Here is a 22748-nt window from a genome sequence, read left to right as displayed (position 1 = left end):
GCTCTGTCAGGAAGGCAAAAACATGCTGCGTCGGTAAGGGGTTAAATACTTCCAGCAGATATTACCTGATCAATGGAACCTGCTAAGAACCGCAACCAGAATGCAACAACATATTATTACATCATAAATAATTGTATACCCCCTACGAACATTGGTGGCAGCGGAGGAGGGACATTTGCAAGCGCTAAAGGTGCTTGCCTGAAAATAGGAGGTGTGGCTTTGTGGGCAGGGGCGTGGTCTATGATCATGATACACCCATGAGCGATCATATTGCCAGCCCCCTTATGATCGCTGGTCGCAGGAGCTAACTCCTGCAACCAGCTGATTTCCTCTGTGGCTCCCCCGGCAGAGGTTCCCTTTCATCAGCGACCATCTCTGGTCGCTGATGAAAAGGAGACGCTCAGTAATATATTGCTGAGCAATATATCGCCCGCGTGTGTACACAACTTTAGACTTACTTAAATTTTCACAGACGGTAAAGTCTCTTCATTGTGTCAGGAATTGTGTATGGATTTGTGCATGGATTGCAATGAGCAAATCATTTGCAATTGCAGCATGCAGCTATGGCTTGGGAGTCCAGCATCTTCAGCACAGGGTAGGTTAACTCCACCCAATTGCTGTTGCAATTTAAAGGTAAGTAACAAAACATGGGTGCTGTGTGAGTCACATTTCACCCATTATAGTAATGCCTATGCCTGAGGTGCCTCTGTAAACTTGCAGGGGTGTCCTGGGTTGGTGGTCCAGTACCAGTTTACATTTTGTATGGTCAATGTAATAGGCAAAACCAGTGCTCGTGGCTTCCAATCATAAAATAAGTGGACAAACAAGCAAATCCTGTACTTCAACACATAACCTTAGCTCCCAACTGTCCCAAATTTTGCAGGACCCTTCCTTTTTTTTTTGGAAGGGGGGATGTTCCACTGTCCCACCTGCAGGCAGCTGTGCCCCATGGTGGGGGGGAAGTAGTTAGGAGACCCCCCGTCACTCGTTGCTCTATTCAGAGCAAACAAAGGGACTGTGGGCATACCAGAAGCTCACGGAGGGGTAGTAGATGTATGAAGAAGTGATAAAGTGCCTGGTACTTTATCGCCGGGAGATCAGCTCCTGACTGTTAAGTTACAGGCTGGGTTTAAAAAGGGACAATTTGGAGCCGATTGGCCGGTGTTAAAGTACCAAGCACTTTATTACTTCTCCCTTATCACTGCTTCATACATCTACCCTATTGTGCTGGCCATGCCCACATATTGATGGCAAAATTAGGTTGCGGAATTGCTGCAAAGCCATGCCCCATTTTGGAGAGGCCAAGACCCTTTTTGGCAGCGCAGGAGTCTTGCTTAGTGTTGGGAGGTAAACTAAGGATGACAATTATCCTGATCCTACTGATCCTAAGGATGACAATTATATAAGATTCTGATACTGTGGAGCGCTGAGTTTCAAAAAAGTTTGAAAACCACTTCCATACAGTATTGAACACTGCTGGGCATATTGTTAAGGCAGTGCATTGTGAACTTAACTCGTGGAACTCTCTCCATACAACAGTAAAGCATTTGTATTCCATATATATATATATATATATATATATATATATATATATATATATATATATATATATATATATATATATTCTCCACACATTTGGTGGTAAAGTTGATCCACATGTCTTTAATGTAGGTAAAATTAGCACTGGAAACTAATTTTCCTAATTAACTCAGGGAATTATAGAAACTCAGTGAAGTCACACAGTTATTACATCTACTTCCCACAGGGTGGTGCTGTTTATACTATGCATAGTATTTTCGGTACTTATGTATTATCTGGGCTCCCATGTTAAATGCACCCCATTTTTTCATACCCCTACTATCCAACTACGCATGGAGTTGATTTTATATAGTGTGGCGAGCGTAGCAAGCCACCTTGCCCGAAGCGTGGCGAGGGGACGCCGTCTCATAAGAAAAACGGGAGCCCAGATATTACATAAGTACCGTATTTTCTTAGGTACAATGGGAACACAGAATTTAGCTGTCATCTAAAAACAATTAAACACCAGATCAACAAGTTTTTCATTGGAACTAATTGTGTTCAGCAAAGGTTATAAATACAGTATGCCCAATGTATTTAATATAATGTCATATTGTCATGATCCGGGTATTAAAGCAGGCATATTTACCTTCCAAATGCCTGAGAAGACTGTCGCTGCGCTCAAGGCATTTTTCCTATCAGCGCTATCTGCGCTCAGCTGCAGTGTGCAAGTTCAGCAGTCTCCCGGTGCTGCTATCCCCATGGCTGTACTCCGCTCCCTACCGGTCATCCCTGATGCTTAGCTCCAGTCTCCTGCGGCTTCCACGCCACCGCCATTACAGTAGGCTGCAGACCATGTGCCAAACAAACAGGCTACCCCCCTTTCCCAGACAGGGGAGCAGTCATGTCTTTCCGTGTCACATGTCCGTTTCCAACCTATCCTGTTAGTTTCCCAGTCTGGCTAATTACCCAAGCCATTCCACTTCCACTCCTTGCTATGCTGGGTAAGTAAGGCCAGCTGCCAGTGTTACTGATCCCATCCTGAATGTATTACCTGCAAGGTGTCTCTCTTTCTAATCTGCGTTCCAGGTTCCCTGTTCCTGAGGACTCCTCTCCTTCTAGGTCCTGAGTCATCTCCTGCAAGCATCTGCCTGGCTCCATTGGTGTTCCACCATCAATACCCATCACCATCGGTGTCTCCTTCATTGATACATACCACCATCGGTGTCCTTCAAATCGGTGTCCTTCAAATCGGTGTCCTTCAAATCGGTGCAGCATGAGCAATATTCCTCATCTTCTGTGATTCCCTTTTCGATGTTCACCATCGGTGCTCTCATATCCTGACCAAGCTTCCGTGGTATTCTCCAGATCCACAACGGTCAGTATTCCATTACTCACTTTGTTCTCTGCATAACTGTATGTAATCTGGACTCCATCAGTGTTCGTACACTGCACCAGTTATTTCCCAGTATGTATATGTGCTCTGGACTTCATCAGTGTTATTACACCTATACTATATCATACTGTTGGACTTCATCAGTGTTATTACACCTATACTATATCATACTGTTGGACTTCATCAGTGTTCTTGCACTGCAGCTATTTATCATCTTGCTATTAACCAGTAATGCATATACTTCATTGCCTGTGATTACCTGCTATTACCATTGTTGTCTTCTGTAATCAATAAAGACTTAGATTTTACTCTGTGGTCACGTCTAGCTACTGTTCGAGGGTCTCTTGCACAGTACCCTCATTAAAGCTCCTCAGTTCCAGTACCAGCCAGCCCCTACGCCTGTGGTTATCTCCAGCCAGGATCTGACCACAGGCGTGACACATATTTGCCAAAATAGACTAGACGTAGTACACGTAAGATACATCCATACATCTCAACTGTCCCGATTTTCACAAAAGTCAGGATCCTACAAAGCTGCGCACAGATCACCTAAACAACACCATATCAGGCCAGGCCGCATCCCTTATCTGGATGAAGACATTTCTTTCAGACACCGAAACCAGGATTATCCTGGGAAAATTAGTATTGCCAGACCTCTCAACAATGTACAGTATATCAGGGAATCCTGCCAAAAAGGTGGTATGGCCTTGGTAAAAGAATGCCATGTTCACTAGCCATGCCTTCCCTTTCAGTCAATGTAAAAGCAAGTCAGGCACTCGGTGAACTGCTGCAATGCCCCTACTACCTCTTGTCTCCGCTAAGCAGAGCAGCAAGGGACAGGGAGTCTCCCAATTGGCAATAATCATGGCAAACCACTATTTTTTTTTTTTTCAGAAAATTTTTCAAAACTACTTTCAAATACAGGGGTAGATTTACTAACCTGTCCCTAACATTCTTTATGAAGTTACTTTCGCTTCACCAATTTATTGTGGTGTTATCCCCTGCTGATGGGGATAGGCATCCTCCCATAACGTGTGCGCTCCTCCCCGGCTATCTGTTCTGCACATGCGCCAGTTTTCCTGACACACCCTGTGTCACCGGCACATGCGCAGTTTTCCATGATCAGCGCCACTTGCTGGTCTCCGGCGTCTTTAAATTCAAACTGCGCATGCGCTGGGTAATGTTCGTTGGGGATGCTGTATACCCGGCGCATGCAGTTTGAATTTGAAGACGCCAAAGACCAGCAAGCGGCGCCGAACACAGCAGGAGACCTGCAGTGCCAGATAATTCTGGCGCTATGTACATGCGAAAAAATGAGGAGCGCGCGGCCATCCAGGAGCTTAATAAATAAGGTATATTAGGCAGGCGCCCAGTTAGATAAGATATAACGTTATCCCTCCTCCCCCCGTAGCGCCACCGTTAAAGTACCCACACAGCGGGTTTAATAGATGAGGGGAAGCGCTATCCCCTGATTTAGCGCACGGGGATAGCGCATATGCCCCACAGCGCCAATTGATAAATCTACCCCACAATCCATAAACTATTTGGATATTAGATATAGAAGTATTCAGCCATGGTGCAACATCTGGAATCCTGAAAATAAACAGAAAATAAAGAATTTATCTTTTTTTTTAGTGCGAAAAAGAGAAATAATAGACAGAATCTGATTGGTTGCTATGGGCAACATCACCTCTTTTCATTTTTAGAAGCTTCAGTAAATTTACCTAAATATGTTCATATTGCCTTCTACACAAAAGTGGCTTAACCCACCTATCAGAGGTTCCGCACTTCCCCCATTGGAATGGATCATAAGCACAAGGATGTTATATGACCGACATAATCGTGTAATGGTGAGCGGAACTACCTACCTAACAGTATTGAGGTCATGGGTTAGATCCCCCACCATGGTCCACGGTAGACTTTGCATATTCAGCCTATTCTTGCGCAAGTTTCCTCTAGGCTCCAGTTTTCTCCCACAATCCAAAATTATACTGAACTCAAAAGATACTAAAAGGCTGATGCCAACTCTGTACGGCGATAAGGTCCTCAATACCAGTATTAGGAATAACTCACCACATTTTAGTAATAAGAGACTTGTGATAGGTCAACACTGGGGCAGATGTATTAAGCCTTAACAAGAGATAAATGCAAGGGTGATAAGGAGAGATAAACGTCCAGCCAATCAGCTCCTTACTGACTTTTTTCAAACACCGCCTGTAACATGGCAGTAAGGATGTGATTGGCCCAACACATCTCTTTTTATCACCCTTGCATTTATCTCCTGTTAAATCTTCTTACATCTGCCCCACTAAGAGATTACCTGTCCAATCTGGCTGGTTGGAACCAAAACCTGGTAACATCTGGAAGCAAATTACATCAATCTGTCTGACTAACCATTTTTGTCAGTTTTCCAGCGTTTGGGAGCAAATGGTCAATTGTCATTACTAGAGACAGGATTATATGCAACAAAAAATGCTTGAAATATGCAATAATACATAAAATATGCTACATTAAATAATAAAAAAAAGTAATTTTTTACTTATTTATCAACATACAATTAGTTGCAAATAAACCTCAAAAATAGGCCCACAGCATCTGCAGATGTCTAGTGCTGTGCACAGGATTTTTTTTGTCTTCCTGGCTGCTACAGCATACTGCAGCGTCCAAAGCTTTTCTTGCGTCAACTACACGGACCCTCATCTCCAGCACCGATGGGTGAAATGTCAGCATAGCGTGTGAGGGCGGCGCACTGGAAGGCTTCCTCCCTGCGCCGCATACTCACTGTGAAATGGCATTTTCTCGGCGCCGCGTGATGTCACAACCCTTCTGCCCACCTCCTCTGCTGCAGAAGTCTGTCTCTTGGTGTAAAGTCCCAGGCCAGGGGCAGGCAAAGGTTCAGGAGCTTCATAATGGCATCCGCCCCGACTGACTTTTATCAACATGGATTGGCAGCCTAGAACAGTGTCAGACATAGTGTACATCCAAGGTTCCCCACACTGTGCACATATTGCCCCAGCCTGCACACTCTACCACTACCTGGCCAGCAGCAGCAGGGCAAAGCTCGCGGGCGGGAAGAGGACGGGGCCTAAAATATAAACCATCACTAGATTTTAGGTAAAATATGCAATAACCAGTGAGAATGGACAAAATATGCAAATGCATATAATCCTGTCTCTATCCAATACTGAAAGTTCATTCCAACCAGATCATCTTATAGTGTGTATTCAGCTTTAGGACATGCATATTCTAGCAGGACCTACACAAAAAGCTACACTGAAGCATCTTAAATACACAGGGGTAAATTTACTAAGATGGGAGTTTTATTTCAGAAGGGATTTTGCTATGGACAACCAGTCTATTATCTTCTAAATGGTGCTAAATAAGTAGATTCTGATTGGGTTGCCCATAGCAACATGCCATTTGAAATAGACCTCTCATCTTAGTAAATGTAACCCCCAATGTCTTAAGATGGCTGTGTGAAATCAGTGGTATGATTAAAAAATGGCTGATCATCCAATGGCTCCAATTACAGCCACATGGTGCTTTAACATGTATTAAGCATGGGTCTTCAAACTGTAGCCCTCCACATGTTGTGAAACTACATGTTCCAACATGCATTGCCACATTTTTTCCTATAAGAGCATGCCAAAACTGTCAGGGCATGCTGGGACATGTAGTTCTACAACATCTGGATGGCCGCAGTTTGAAGACCCATGTATTAAGGCTTAACAAGAGATAAAGGTGATAGAGAGCTAAACAAGCCAATCAGCTCCTAACTGCCATGTTACAGGCTGTTTAAAAAAAAAAAGTCAGTAAGGAGCCAATTGGCTGGACGTTTATCTCTTCATCACTTCTGCATTTATGTCTTGTTAAGGTGCCCACAGACGCATCAATTATCGAATGCGTTTTGTACTTTTTAAGCACAAATTGCATCTTATGTACAATTATTGGATGGTGTTTATGTTCCCGGGAGCCCAATATTGTATGTCTAAAAAAGTATGTGCTGCACGTACTTTTTAGACTACATCTGAAATTTAACATTACAAACATGGGTTCATCACATGCATCCAAGTGCACATCTCATAGCAAGCTGGAAGAAAAATTGTATAGAACCATTGTACAGTCAAAAACGCATAGCACAGTACAATTGTAGCGTCTGTGGGCACCTTAAAGGCTTAATAAATCTGCCCCAGTGTTTAAAAGAATGGGGGGAAATTGTAATTCCACAATTACAAAGTTTCTATAGACTAATGCTGGGTACACACTTATCCCACCTGTATGCAGAGCACCATATCCAACCACCCGAGCAGGCAATTCTAGTATGCATGCAAAATGTACTGATCAGACATCACAACAAGGCAGGCATTTGGCTCTGCCCTCCCAGTTCTGGTGTCAGGCACGCACATTATATATATATATATATATATATATATATATATATATATATATATATATATATATATAATCTTTTATTTAGCACTGTATGTGTGCAGGGCAGATACTATGTGAAGGATGTTGTGTTGTTCCCATCGTGTGTACCCAAACCAAATCCCCATCAAACCTAGTTGCCAATCCACAAATTCTATATTGTCTGCCCGAAATTGCAAATATCCTGCCAGCTGTAGATAAAGTCATGGACAGCTATAGTAAGAGCAGTAAAACAAAGAAGAGGGGAACAGGTTTTAATATTTTCCAGGCAATTTTAGAATTAACCATTAATAAACTTTAGAGTGGTTTGGTCTTAATTCTGAGTACCCTGCAGTGTATAGCAGTGGTTAAAATTTCAGACTAAATCCATTTTGCTTTCATTATGCAAGAAAATGAAACCTGAAGAATGCTGAAGCAGTAATACAAACTGTTTATATGCTTCCAATTTGTTGGAGAACGCGATAGCATGATTTACCGTTGACAGTCTATTCAGGCAGTCTAAAAAAAGCAATTATAATTCTAGCAGAAGACAGCTTGCATAAGTATAGATAATAGTATATAAAAGAAAATATGCAAATGTACATTTTAAATGAAAATGGGAAAATAGAATCTACTCAGATGAGGATTGCCATGGTGATTACTAATTCATCATGGGGGGAGTGTGTGACCGAGTGGCCAGTCCGCTGTACCTGGGAAATGCTGAGCAGACCCGTCCTGTGGCCAGAATAATAAAAAAAAAAATTTAAGACAGGCTGGCCATTAATCAACAGACTCGCCGCTGATTGGCTGAGAGCATTCTCAGCCAATCAACGGCCGGCCTGACTTTTTAAATTTTTCTTTAAACTCTGCCGCCGCTGCCCGCAGGACTTCCCAGAGACTGCGGACTGCCGCCCGGGTGCTCAGTGCAGCCCAGACCCTGCCACTGCACATGGGTGTGTGCTTCACCGCTGGCACACACCTACAGATCGGACCTAACAAGCACCTGTGATGTGCCACTGATGTGTCTGATAGATTGAACCTGCAGCATGTTCAATCTGTAAGGTCCGACCGATGTGCACGGGACCGCGCATCGGGTCAGAGGGGGATGTCACACACATCCAATTTGGGACGAATTACTGACCCGATCAGTCGGGATCTTGTGAAATTGGATAAGTGTATGGGCACCTTAAAAGTCGCAACGGACATTGGGGCAGATGTAGTAAGCCTAGATAGTATCACAACAAATGTACGGAGCTGCGAAACACTTGTGGCGCCTTATAAATAAAATAATAATAAATGTAGGACTCAGTGTAAAGGCCACTAGTCAGATTTGGCCTGTTTTCTTCAGATTCATATGAAGAAAAGAAAAAAGGCCAAATCTGAGCTCCCACAGATCAGATGTGCGGCCGAGTCTCAGATCCATCTGCCAAAAAATTCTTAGGTGCTGCACCAAAGATCCAACTGATGTAAGGGGTTTATAATAGGTATGTGCAGATGTAGCCCATGGTCAGATCAGATTCCTGGGGTGTCCAAGGGAAATCTGAAGAGATTTGTAGCTTCAAATATGTTTGCGTAGTGGATGGGGGGCTTATGGTATTGAAAACCTCAGAACACACACACACACACACAGAAGACGGATGGCTTTCAATGACAATAATGGATCCCGTCAAATATGAATAAATAATTCAATAGCAACAGCTAAACACCACTCATTGATTAGTTTTATGTATTTTAATATTTTCCTTAATTTAGTGGGAGCTTTTCTTTCCTTCCATTTAAGAAACAAGTGCAGAACATTGAATTGAAATTGACAATGAACTTAGAGCAGAAATTAATACAGAAAAAAAGAAACATCACCACACATTTTGTTTGTCAACATGTAATGCCCTGGGTTTAATTTTGTGACAATTCATTCACAATGTATTTCCAGGCGGGATTAAAAACCTTACGGATAATGTATGCCGATGGAAAGGGCATTCAGACTTCGGTACTGACAAAGCATTAGTAGTCTGTATAGTACCGTTCTCTTCACAGAAGAGATTTCATATTTCCAAAGGAAGGCACCCGATAAAGTTGTGGTTCTGGATCTGCAGCCTTTTGGAGAGTCAGAAAAAGGAAAAAAGCTGGTTGTTCTAGAAACTGGAATGATGATACACGTACAGCAATTACTGCATTCTTCTCCCTTATATCCTTTCTCTTCCTTAACAAGTAAAGAATGAAGTCTTTAAACAATTACACAATAAAAAAAAAAATACATTTTTAAAGTGTTTTTCTATTTTTTCTTTTAAAAAAAATAAAGGGGGCAGACAAAAAAAAAAAAAAAAAAACTCCAGTTGAATGGACTCCATTGCATACTTGAATTAACACTTTTTGGTGTAGGAGATGGGACAGGAGGGTTTGTTTATAAAGCAGCAACAAAACCTTAGTGCCTAAAGTACCGGAAATCACCCACATGGCGTATAAGTGAATGAGGATGGGAAGATTCTAGAGACTTCATTATTATCTTGTAACTTCTCATATTAGGATAAGAAGATCCTAGTAGTACATTCCCCATTTATAAATGATGCCTTTTACTTAGATTCTGTATGTATGTCACCATTTCTTCACATGATACACAGAGAACTCAGGGACCCAGTGGGGAACCAAGTTATGTTATACCATTTACAAAATACCAAGGAGTCCACAGCTACCTAACACATTTACTACAGCACAGGAACCAATGAAGGTACAGTGTACAAAAACCTGTAAACACGGCACAATAAATAGATAAAACAGCAGGTCCCGCACCATGCACATGATGTGATGACACTTCTCATCTCTATACAATCTCACACTCTTACTTTGTTGCAGTTTGTTTCCCATTTTACCCCCCACAGTGCAAAGCATCACAAATGAACAGTTCTGTATTCAAGTAACATATATACAAGGGTATTACAAATATGCAGTACTGTACAGATAATTGCTGTATTCATAATTTACAGATGTTTATTCTTTCCTATTAACAGTACGAAAAAAAGAAATCAAAGCATGAGAGATGTGCGTTGCTGTCAAGTCCCACAGCTGCCATGGAAACGTAGTGCGCCGCTTCCCACCATCCCTTGCATTCATAATGCTACTGATGCATAGCACCTAAACAAGTTCCCAAGGCTGTAGCCCCACTCCTGTGGAAACTACGTCACTTCCATAGCTACTGTGTTGTCGGTTATACTGTTCAATGCTGGCTTTTCTGTTTCATGGTTTTCCCTACAAAAAGGAACAGAGAAAAGCATTAATGATGTCCAGATTATATATATCATATCGATTAAATAATCAAGCAGCTGTGGGCGCAGTGCCTGTATGGCATTAGGCAGAAGAATTAGAAGTAACCCTCTTCTACTTCAAGTTGGTGATAGATATGTGTTGGATAGGGGGGAGGGAGGGGGGGGGGGGGGGGGAGTACAAGTTGGAATCTAAAAATGGCAAAAAGGATAAGGTCAAACAGAACTGAAACACAAAAAATGTCTGTACAGTGGTGACAAAATGGTTCATCCGTGCGACACAGATGATTGCAGAATAAGCAAATGCATATGAAGGGTAGGAGGAGGATGGGAGACCAGCCAGGAAATTTCTGAAATAGCCTTAAATCTTAAACAGGTTAAAGGGGGGGCAGGGGGGCATCAAATTGAGACTTTCTGGGTGAAAGAAGCATAACTTCACTCCTAGGTTTAGAAGCGGATTGCAAAATAATATGTATATGCAGGGTGTGCTGGCAATCTATAATGGAGGTGTTGTCGAACAAGGCGACACAGAAGGCAGTCAATTTGATTACGCAAAAATGATGCGTTAGATGGGTACTAAATTGTACATTACTGAAATAGGAAGAGATGGCTTTGCCTCCTCCAATGCGTAGAAAATTAACTGCTGTGTGGCCAACAATAAAAATGGAGGGAGGTGTGATTATAAAGGTACGTGGCGCCGTGCTACTTCCGGGTTCTACGCTCGCCACAAACTATGTTAAAAAAAGTCACTTAACTCCATGCCAACATGGATAGTTCATACCCCCACTATCCATGTTGGCATGGAGTTGATTTTAAATAGCATGGCGAGCCACGCAAGGGGACCCGCAACAAAGTAAAAAAAGATCCGTAGCCTCTCAAAAATGAAAAAATAAAATAAGTAATAATTATGATGGTGCTATTCCAGTCTTAATAGTACAATGACTAAACAAAGCACACATTACGGAAACCCTTACCTTGGTACTCCATCCACAGAAGATGCTGCTGGAATCTTGGGTACCTGACAATTTGCTGCTGCAGCTGCAGCCAGCTTTAAGGCAGATGAGGGAACAGCACTTAAAGTCCTTGGTAAATGGCGTGCATTGAGGGTGTTTATAGAGTTTACAGTGGCAACGGAGGAGGGTACAGTTAATCGGATGTTATTCCCAATCAGAACCTGAGTTGTTGCAGAATTGGCAGCAGTTACTTGGTGACTCAGAGTGCTGTGGGAACTAGCAGTCTGTGTTATATTGGAAGGCTGTAGCAAGGCTGAACCAGTTGATGACGATGATGTACTTGTGTGTACGAGTGCTGCAGGCGTATTACTACTGAGGTGTAAGCCCTTGTATACTCCTAGGAGAAAAAAAAACCCAGAAGATAAATATAAAGAACAATGAACACATAATAAACATTTTTATGTATACACATATACATATATATTTCTTTAGATCTAACCTGAGGCTTGAAGAATGCCATTCATTCCAATGCCAAGGACAACATCCTCCTTCATTTTGAAAGCCATCAGCTGTTCAGATGTTACCAAAGCTGTAACAGCAAACTGAGCGCTAGCAGAGTCTAAAGTTTTGGAAACAAAACCCTAAAAGGGAGGAAAATAAAACTGTTAATAAAATATAATTATGTGGGGGAAAAAGATAAAAAAAAATCATAATAATCATTTCAGTGCTGCAAAAATCACTCCAACCAGCGATCACATCTAATCTGCGCTAGGATTGCAGAAACGGTACTGGTAATGAGTACTGTACGTGCAAGAGCCTTATTAGTTGGAGCAGCATTTATTAATGTTGTTCAAACACCAATAATACACAGCTGTATTTAGGCAAGTCATGTATATGGCCAAGTGCAAGGTGGGACCATTACACCCACTTGGGGTTGCACCAGCAATCAACCTTTTGGAAGGTAAGAAACTTGAACACAACACAGCTTAAATGTGCCAAAGTTTTCTAAAGTGCATCTGAGGAACCCCCTTCCTTTATCAATGTGACAGAAACCCCTTACCACTGTTTTGGGACACCACTGCTTTCACTAGTCATCTTTCTATGCCAAAGTCTGTGAGCCTCGATTCTCCTCATATCCACTCCCACCTTCACTACGGACAGGTGACCAGTCTACACAAATATTAACCAACCACAACCTCCTTGACTCAAGAACCACAAATATTTATAAACATTAAAGCAATTATTTTAGTCTTACTATTGCTTCTGATTAAAACAGAATACCAGAATTACCAAGCAAATATATTCTCCTAAACCAGTGATGGCTAACTGACACTCCAGCTGTTGTTGATATTCACATCCCAGCATTCCCTGCCACAGTTTTACTATTTGGCCATGCTAAAACTGATGCAGGGCATGCTGGGATGTGAGTGTCAAGGTTAGCTATCACTATTCTAAACCATCAGGACCATCACAACAAGATGTTTGATAACTGCATTACCTGTGAAGTGTTGGCAGAGGAATTATTTGCCTGCTGTTGATGTATTTGAGCAAGCTGTTGTTTCTGCATTAGTGCCAGTTGTTGTTGATGTTGCTGGTATTGTTCGGCTGTAAATGCTAAGAATAAAAGGGCTGTATTAGAATAGGTGACCTTCGTAAACTGCAGTCTTATGAAAATAATGGAATGAAAGATCAATAAACCTCTGTTGCAGAATACCAGGGCAAAATGACAAGGACCATAACTGAATTGATAAGTCATTTGGAAATCATTGGCTCTGCATTTGGATTTTTATGGCTCTTAAAGAAACTAAAAAAGGTGTCCAAACCAATATTGTAAGCTGCGATTAGTTTATGCCTTTAATAAAAATATAAATAAAGAGAAACATCCAAATCAAAATATTGATGAGTATACCAGTATTTACCACAAACACTATTCACCCATTACAACCAGGAAATGATTTCACCAACTCACTACCCCAGCAATATGTGTTCATATTATTTTTCATTATTTTTTTTTTTAATCCCTGCCATTCATTCCAAAGCCACTATACAAACATTAAAAAGCCTTTATTCCAAAATGTCTTACCCTCACTGCATTTCACCCTGTTGTTTATAATAACTGTTTGTTTTGATCTACTAAACTACATTATCCTGTAAAGTGGTTAGCACAGAATAAGGCCTTCAGTCTTACAATAACCAACTTTACCTCTCAACTGTTCTGCTTCTAGCAGCAAGTGATCCAACACCGCCTCGTCCCCAGACACTACACGCAAACTAAACAAATTAACTGGACTGCTGTCTCTTAAGAATCTTTAGATGTGCCCTTAGAAATTCAGGCATTGGGCACGAGTGACTTCTACCAATACCTTCTTCCTGCATCAAGGAAATATGTCTCAGCCAATCATACACTGCAGACCATTCATACAGTGGTCTCTCCGCTTTATCGACACATCCAAACTTGCAAGCAAACACTTATCCCTACACTGCATATTCACCATGGTGTACAACACTAACATTTCAAGAATTCTGTTATCTGGATACTCTTTATCCTTGGCTTGTTGCAGTGGTCACAAGCAGTTAGTTACTTGAACATTTGTCTTCTAATAGAAACATCATTAGTTTGGGAGATTTTAACACCCGAAAAGATTATCTGCATTCTCATTCCATCTCTCTCAGCAGAAAGACTAAAATGCATCAGGATGGACCAATATGGTTTTTCTCCAACTTTATAGTTTCCACTCTCAGACCACAACCTTATAACCTGAATTTGATACATTTTGTACAGATCCACCTTTATCCAATCTAACCTTCAAACCTCAGCCATAAAGAAAAAGTTCTACCTTCATAGTCTCCTGCAACGTCTGAATAATGTATGTATGAATAAGTGTTGGAAAACCATATTTTCCTGTTGTGTCCTAGCGCATTTTTATTAAAAAGATGCCAATGCTAGCAGAGTATCATGGGACTTGGCACAGAGAGAGGCTATTTGGCCCATGTGTAGCAATGATGGCTGGACCAATGATACAATGGAAGTTTGAGACATGACGGCAACCATGACCTATCATTTAACAACTCAATCTTCTTCCTCTTCTACAGAAAACATTTACGTTGCAAGGGAACTCTGCTTGGAGTCACTGTGTGTCTGGCACTGCAGTGGTATCATGCAGTAGTACCATTGAACACCAAAGCTGCTGGGGCAACCAAGTGGGCTGTAGCGATCACAGAGGATAAACAAAGATGGTGCCAGCGATACTGGGTATAGCACTGAGCAAAATCTAAGGGACATCTCCAGAATACACATGCATCCTGATAATGCAAACTTTAAATAATGCAAACTTTAAATAATGCATTCTCAAAAACTACTGCAATTACCTTCTAGCGTGTCTTCCACTAGCTAGTCTTTCCTTTAAAAGTTAATTGGTGTGGATAAATGAACTTTCATTCTTCTGATACTTCTCTGTAACTTATAGAAACATAGAATTTAAAGGCAGATCAGAACTACTTGGCCCATCTAGACTGCACTAAACATGTGTACATACACACACACCTACAAGGGTTGATCATTTGTCAGGAGACCATTAACCTAACAGCATGTCTTTGTAATATGGGAGAAAACTGAAGCATGAGGAAGCATGAGGAAGCCCACGTAAGCCCAGGGAGAATATACAATCTCCACACAGTTAGGTGGGAATCTAACCCATGTCCTCAGTACTGTGGGGCACTAATGCCTCATAGTATCGTTGTACTAGTGAATCAAGCCAACGTTTTAGGGCTAGCATGCTCCTTTGTCAAGGTATGGGTGAACCACACGCCTTGACAAAGGGGCGTGCTAGCCCCGAAACATTGGCTTGTTTCTCTAATACAACCGTTTGAAAACTTCCTCTGAGTGCCACTGCATGCTATATCTATCTATATTACTTTCCTCAAGTCCAACCTGCGGCCCTTCAGCTGTTGTGACACTACAAGTCCCATCATGCCTTGCTACAGTTTTGCCATTAGGGAATGCTAAAACTACGGCAAGGCATGCTGGGATGTGTAGTTTCACAACAGCTGCTGGATGGACATGCCTGTTCTAAACAGTGCCAGAAGATTCAGACCTTCATTTTAACCTCAACTAGACTATTCTACGTGATTTCTACCTCTCTACACAACTCATTCTCTTTTTCTCAAAACCCCAAATCAATATTGCCAAGTAACAGGCTAATCTAGAATCATTTCTTAATTCCAACATGGTTGAGCCAATATGTGGCTCCCAACTTCATTCATCAAACTCCTATTTTCCTGCAGAATTCAAGTTACTGCTTTGTGAATATTTATTATTACTAGGTCAATTCTATTCAGAACAATGTATATAGCACCTGTAGGGAGTTCCTGGAGCTATTCTAAAGGGCCCCTTACACTTGTGAGATTTTGTGAGATTTGATCCAATTTGAGTCAATTTATCTGACAAGATCTGCTGTGCCGTCTGACAAAATCTTATGTGCCTGATGTGTAGGACACAATCCACAATCCTGTGCCATTGGGTATAACCAAGAGATTGGAAGAGATTGAACCTCCTGCACATAGGATAAATCTCGAGTCAATCAGGTTCAATTTGTTGAGACAATAAGTTGACAAGTGTAATGGTGCCCATACACGTTACAATTATTAATATCGCATCTCATCCGATCTCGGTTTTACGATGACATCAGATGAGATGAGATCTAGTACAAAAAGTACGTGCTGCACATACTTTTTGTACTAGATCTCATCTCATCTCATCTGATGTCATCGCAAAACTGAGATCGGATGAGATGCGATATTGTATACAATATTGTATACAATAATTGTAACGTGTATGGGCACCTTTAGGGGGCCTTAAGTGCTGCTACCGCTGACTAGTGAATTTATGAAATCTGACCAAATTAGGATGGCAATACTGTTTTGTGCCCTTTCACAGTGCAAAAAATGCAAACAGCATCGCAGAAGGCAATCAAAGTTATAAAATGCCAGTACTAGCAACAAAAAATTCACGAGCACCAGTCTTCTCAGACCTAGCAGTGCACGGTATTGAATAGATCCGGGAGCATACTGCTGGTGCTACTTACATCGCGCAGAATACAATTCTCCCCTTAGATAACCATGTTTGTTCCCAACTGGAAAGCAGGCACTGTCAGAGGCTTCAATTTCTAATGACTATTAAATAAAACAAAAAGGATCTTTTGTATTTTATTTATAGATAAAATTAGGAAACATTTGCTCCCAGACAACAATGCTAATACACAGAAATAGGTTAGCCACCTTATTAAAACCAATATTTATTTTGCAAGTCACAAATATACACAACAGTTTAAAATGCCTCTCAATCTTCTATGAACTGTACAGAAGCTTGAGCTCATTATCAGCTCATACTACAACTAGGGAAACCATCCAAAACTAGGGAGACAGGGTAGAGCCAGCAATGTTGCAACACAAAGCGTGATCGTCATGGGATTGGCCCATTAGCAGATGTGAATCCACTGTACCCCATACATTTACAGCGAGATTATAATTAAAACCACTTTCACATATATGTGTAATAGCAGTTGGCATAGTATGCAGCTGCAGCTCCTGGGTTTGATGGCCAGAGCGATTCAATTAGCAATTTCCAATTACGGTAAGCCTGCAGGCTAATGAATGTTACCTGCCTGGAGTTATGGAATTACTCTGTAAGCCCCAGAGGGAGTAAAGGAAAACCTATGGTAAGTGCAACCTCTGGAGTTTTCCAAGTGGGGTAGTGGCAGTAATCGAATAGCTGCAGCCCCCGGATAATTGAATCCTCCCTTTAAATGCTGTATATTATTGAGCCAATTAATCTAAATGACATAAAACAGAGATCTTTACACTTCTCTAAATACCAACCGTGCCCATTTACTGATCTGTTCCTGGTTATCCTGGAAGGAGAGTGAGTTTGACTAAGCTAGCAGAGGGAGCTTTGCAGGCTTCCTGTGCAGAAATTAGCATCCCTTCTTGTCGTGGCAGGTCACTTGTGTCTCTGCCTGACCCAACAGTATTACGGATGCATACAAGTTTAAATCTAAAGTTCTAGGATGCAGCAGTTGAGACTTTGCACAGAATATTAACGAATTAATGTGTGGTTGAAATTGCAGTTTAGCATTTCTGGTAAAGATTTACTGGTGTCTGCAGTGCAAGTTACCTTGCAAATTTAAAGAAAACATTGCTACAATACACCACTGGGCAGAACTCTCATTGTATGATGTATTGAGCACAGGTGTATGACAACATGTGTATGCATTATATTGTCCAAATTGGAAGTCTAGACATTGGCATATATTCAATGCCGTGGGCGAGCGGTGACTGCGAGCAGGACTTTTTGTAACTTGGACATGCAGACCTAGCACACGGGCAACCACAATCCACACCCACAATATGCTAGACCTTCCTGTAGCAGTACAAGCATGTGTACAGCAGCCTTTATAGTCATCATGGCACCAGCTGTGACTTCTATACACTGAAATATTAGGTATAGCAATGTAGCATAATGCTCAGTTTCACCAGAGACATTCGTACCAGCATCAACACATGAAAAAGGTTAATGGTTTGAAAGCTCATACATTTGATATGAACAAATATGGAAATACAGTTATACTAGAGAACAGGATTCATCCTGAGAGGGCAGAACCCACAGAATATTAAATTGTAATCAAAGCCTAAAGACAGCCGCAAGACCGAAACAGGAGGAGTAACGATAACATTAGATTACTAGACTATTTGTACAATACTCAACCTCTATTTATCTATACAAGTGATGCAGAGCATGCTCATTTCTCCATGCCCATTATCACCCTCTGGGGGCAAACACATTTCACAGCATGACTACAGGGAAGAAAACCCTGCATGGAGCCTGTGTACATTAATACATTTAGATAACCTAAACATGCAGTACAAATTGATTAAAAAGATTTGGTTTGTAAAGTTCCTGAGAGGAATGCCTAAAACTATGCTGACTGTCCAGGTTATAAAGCTAACCAGTGAATCGGGGCTAGTTGAATCATAATCTTACCCGCTACTCAAGTTGTATAGTGCCCCAGCTACCAATTGAATGCAAATGGTTTTTCTTCCTATCCACATCAATGCCAAACAGAATTCAGAATAGCCAGTATTATTGGCTATAAAACCTTCATAATAAAAAAACAAAACAAAACAAAAAACCTGGTGTTGGTTATACATGGAAAGGATTTGATTTTTAGTAAGGCAGAAAGCATTAGCCAGACACGATTGGTCAAATGTGAATAGCTATATTTTGAGCTGGTGTTTTACTACACCTGAAATAGGTATATTAGAGGTAAAAATAAAATAAAAAAAAATACTTTTGGCCCTGTAAGTAATAGGTGCCCAAATGGCAAAATTCAATAGGCTTAAATGTCGCCTTTGATTATTACTTATCTTACCTAGATCAGGGATGGTGGACCTTTGGCCCTCCAGCTGTTTAACTACACATCAAAGTATGCCCTGCTACAGTTGACTATTTGGCCATGCGAAACATTTAATGGATTTTGTTTTGCCACCTAAGGAGAGTGCGAGCCGAAAGGAATATCCCAGATTTAAAACTCTACGAATAGCTCATCCTTCTGAATGCTAGCTAAATGACAAACCGCTGAATACAATCCCCCCAGAGTCCTAGATCCTTCCATGACAAAAAACTATATTATACTAAGTCATGGTTATATTCTATTTTCTTAATAGAAAAAAACTGCCATCTGCAAACCAGCTTAGAAGATTGTGTAGTGCAGATGTTTACAAGTTGAGACATTTTACATATTTTAGCAGGTTTTGCTTGGACTTCATAAATTAACCAGGAACTTCTACAACCTCTGTATAAAAACAGAACAATTTTAAAAGGTAACACCATACCAGAAAGATCAACTTGGCTATTTGCAGTCTAGAAAACACTTATAATTCCTTTAAAACAATTTGAAATGTATTAGTCCACAGTAAAGATTTACAAAAGGGGAAAAAAATCTGCAACCACACCATATAAATAGGGGTAGATGTATAAAGCAGTGATATGGGAGGAGAAGCGATAAAGTGCCTGGTACTTTATCACCGGCCAATCAGCTCCGAACGTTTTTTTAAACTCAGCCTGTAACTTAAGTCAGGAGTTTTTTGGCCGGTGTTAAAGTACCAGGCACTTTTTCACTTCTCCTCCCTTATCACTGCTTCATACATCTACCCCAGGCATATCCAAACTATGGCCCACCAGCTGTTGTGAAACTACACATCCCAGCATGCCTTGCCATAGTTTTAGCATTCCCTTTTAGAAAACTGGTGGCAAGGCATGATGGGACTTGTAGTTTCACAACAGCTGGAGGGCCATAGTTTGGACATGCCTGATCTACCCCATAGTCTGAAACGCAGCTCTTCATATATATCATTCCTTGGATAATGTAGCCCATACTCTTGTGAGATATTGCATGCAATCATTCAATTTTGAACACATCTGGGCGATAAATAATTTTTTTAATTTTTAAGGGACCATTCAATGCGATGCGTGGACCCGCCGTCGTACGTTGCATCGATAGATATCATCATGTGCAACACATGTTATCGAATTGCAAGAGCGATCGCATGTGGTTTTTAACCATCTGTGGGTGGGATTGCCCACCGAACACTTTCGTCAACGTGGGGTTTGGGGAGAGGGGGCCAGAAGGACTGCTGGCGACGTGAAATAGGGTGGGCAGATTGTGGTGGAGTAGAGTAACGCTAGCGGGTGTCGGGGGTCAGCGGTGGCGGCAGAGTTGTTTAAAATACTGGGCAACCCTCTGATTGGCTCAGCCAATTAGAGAGCCGCCCAGTGTTTTAAAAAATGTTTTCAAATTCTGCCGCCGCGCTGACCAACGCTAGCGCTACTTCACTGGTTGGATGCCCAATCACACATAGATGAACTACTGTATATATATATATATATATAGTTCTGTGAACACATTAGCATAGTACACAAACAAATGTACTCTGAGGTCGATTGTTCATTAGCTGTATGAACACTTTATGGCATTTATACCCATAACTTCACAAATGTGCACAATAACGTGTTTGTAAACAAAAGGATAACATATCTATCTCTTCAATTAGTAGCATCACACTTAAAAATACCATCTTTCTTTGATTCCAACATAAAAAGCAAGCATTTTCTGTACTATAAAGAACTATTGAATAGGCAACTAAAAAAGTGTCTAGTTTATTGATCCTGTGAGCACCAAAATAAAGTTTTATACAATTATATCTGGATGTTTAGCGGAGGGTTGCAGTACCTCCTAATGCCAATCTGGTTTTAATTAGTTGAGAGCCTAAATAATGCACAATCGAACACTCATTACTCTCAATTACTATTAAAATATGTGATGAAACTGCCTAAAATAGTAACACCACTGTATTAAAGGATTGTGTAGAAATACTTTTTGTAGATGAGGTTAAAAAAAAAAAAAATACAACTAAACATACAGGACAATGAGCATTGCTAGAGTGAATTCAGCACTCCACTGCAAAACATGGAATATAAATAGCTCCATTTCAGAATTAAAAGCAACACCACCACATTAAAAATGCTGTATCAATAGTAACATGATCCCTGGTATCATGGTTTTTATTTATAAAAAATAATGGATTATGGCACGGACACAAACATGCTAGCAAGTCTACAACCAAGGGCGCTATCCTATTAGCCTCATGCCGTTTTGGCTGATAAAAATGACCATATACCGCAATTAATGACAAATTGTCATCATCGTGATATCCAATTGGCATCCATTTTTATCTACCGAAAATGGATTAATGTGGTACTGCTGGTCCTGATGGCTGCTTATCGGCAATTATGTTTTACCTATCATACCATAATAAGAGTTACAAGTGGGTGTCGGTGCTAAGGGACACTGCTGCTAATAGAATATCCTCCTATAGGTCTTCTGGAATGTAAAAACAATATTCCAGATCTGAAACCTACAGAGATGAAGTGGTGGAACCTTGAAAAGACATGAATATAAACCAAAGCCCTCAATTATCTAACAACTGAAGCAGAAGAAACAAATCTTATTTCTGGATGAGTTTAAGTTACTACAGCTAAATGGTTCTAGAGTGAATTATATCCTAAGAAATTGGTCAAACAAAATAGTTAAACCAATCATCTAACCAGTTTTTGACCATTTTCCAGTGTTTGGGAGTAAATGGCCGATTGGCATTTTCTCACATACATAATTATATTATGCATGCCTAGCGTTACTGTTTCCACCATCCAGCTAGTACACCATTTATACTACAGAAGCAGGTTCCTTCACATACCAAGCAATAAATACTTCCAGAACTTGAACTTATAGCACCATCTTCTAGGTTTATTTATTGTGTGTCCTAGAAAAACCGGAATCTACTTTCCTTACTTGGCAGTTCCACTTGAACCATCATTTTTATTGTTACAACTTAAAAACTGAACCTTGTGCTGAATGATGAATGCGTGAGTAAAACATGTACCAAGTAAAAGCAATTACTAGCAGATGAGTTGGAAGAACATGAGCAATGATTATGCACCAAAACACAACATGAGAAATAAAATAGTTTATATTATAAATCTTTTCAGTGGAATACATATGTTGACATTCATCCCTGGGTTCATTTGCCTGTTTCCATGAAAATGAATGTATAAAGATAGTAGTAGACCACATACCAAAGTGTGCTGAACCACTGCTACTTTTACTTGATGTCGAGGTACTGCAAGTCTGGGTCCCAGGTTGTGCTGTGCCTGTTCGAGTTACACCCTTGTGAAACGTTCTACAGGAAAAGTCAATAATGTCACTGTCATGTAGGGCTGTTGTCCGAGGCCTAAAATGGCGCCACCTACATGATTTTATATTGACAAGTATCTGACTGAGGTCTTTAGAGAAACATTTATCCGAGGTATTTGTTTCTGAGGTATTGGCAAATAAATTGATTGAAGTGTGTTCTGGAGAGGAAAGCAGATCAACATCCAACTGGCGAAATGCACTGTCGTACTTCGAATGTGCCCTGTCGAGGAGCACCCTGCAGGGGACATCGACACAAAAATGGCAAAATGAGTATCAGTATGAACATTCAAATTGTAAAATGTAACAAAATGCCCAAGAAATGTAGATAATTCAAACATCAAAGCAATACTTTAGTTTAAAAAAAAAGTTAGCTATTCTCTAAGGTCCTTGTATAAAAAAGGTATTACAG

The 22748-nt window shown here is 40.8% G+C and overlaps 1 protein-coding gene across 3 annotated transcripts in view; it reads right to left on the bottom strand.

Annotated features, from left to right (window-relative positions):
• Positions 1-9037: 9037 nt before the first annotated feature.
• EPC1 (enhancer of polycomb 1) overlaps positions 9038-22748 on the bottom strand; it is a 70348-nt gene continuing 56637 nt past the window's right edge. For all 3 annotated transcript variants that reach the window (XM_083188869.1, XM_083188868.1, XM_083188870.1), the window contains exons 10-14: positions 22222-22574; positions 13030-13145; positions 12031-12172; positions 11553-11928; positions 9038-10564 (exon numbers count right to left, since the gene is read on the bottom strand). In XM_083188869.1, the coding sequence (XP_083044995.1) occupies positions 10492-10564; positions 11553-11928; positions 12031-12172; positions 13030-13145; positions 22222-22574 (1060 nt within the window). In that variant the 3' untranslated portion in view covers positions 9038-10491. The remainder of the gene's footprint in view (positions 10565-11552; positions 11929-12030; positions 12173-13029; positions 13146-22221; positions 22575-22748) is intronic.

The sequence above is a fragment of the Crinia signifera genome, chromosome 5, assembly GCF_055691185.1.
Source record: "Crinia signifera chromosome 5, ASM5569118v1, whole genome shotgun sequence".
NCBI lineage: Eukaryota > Metazoa > Chordata > Amphibia > Anura > Myobatrachidae > Crinia > Crinia signifera.
Note: the sequence above shows the minus strand (reverse complement) of the source record. Positions and strands in the feature narration are given on the sequence as shown.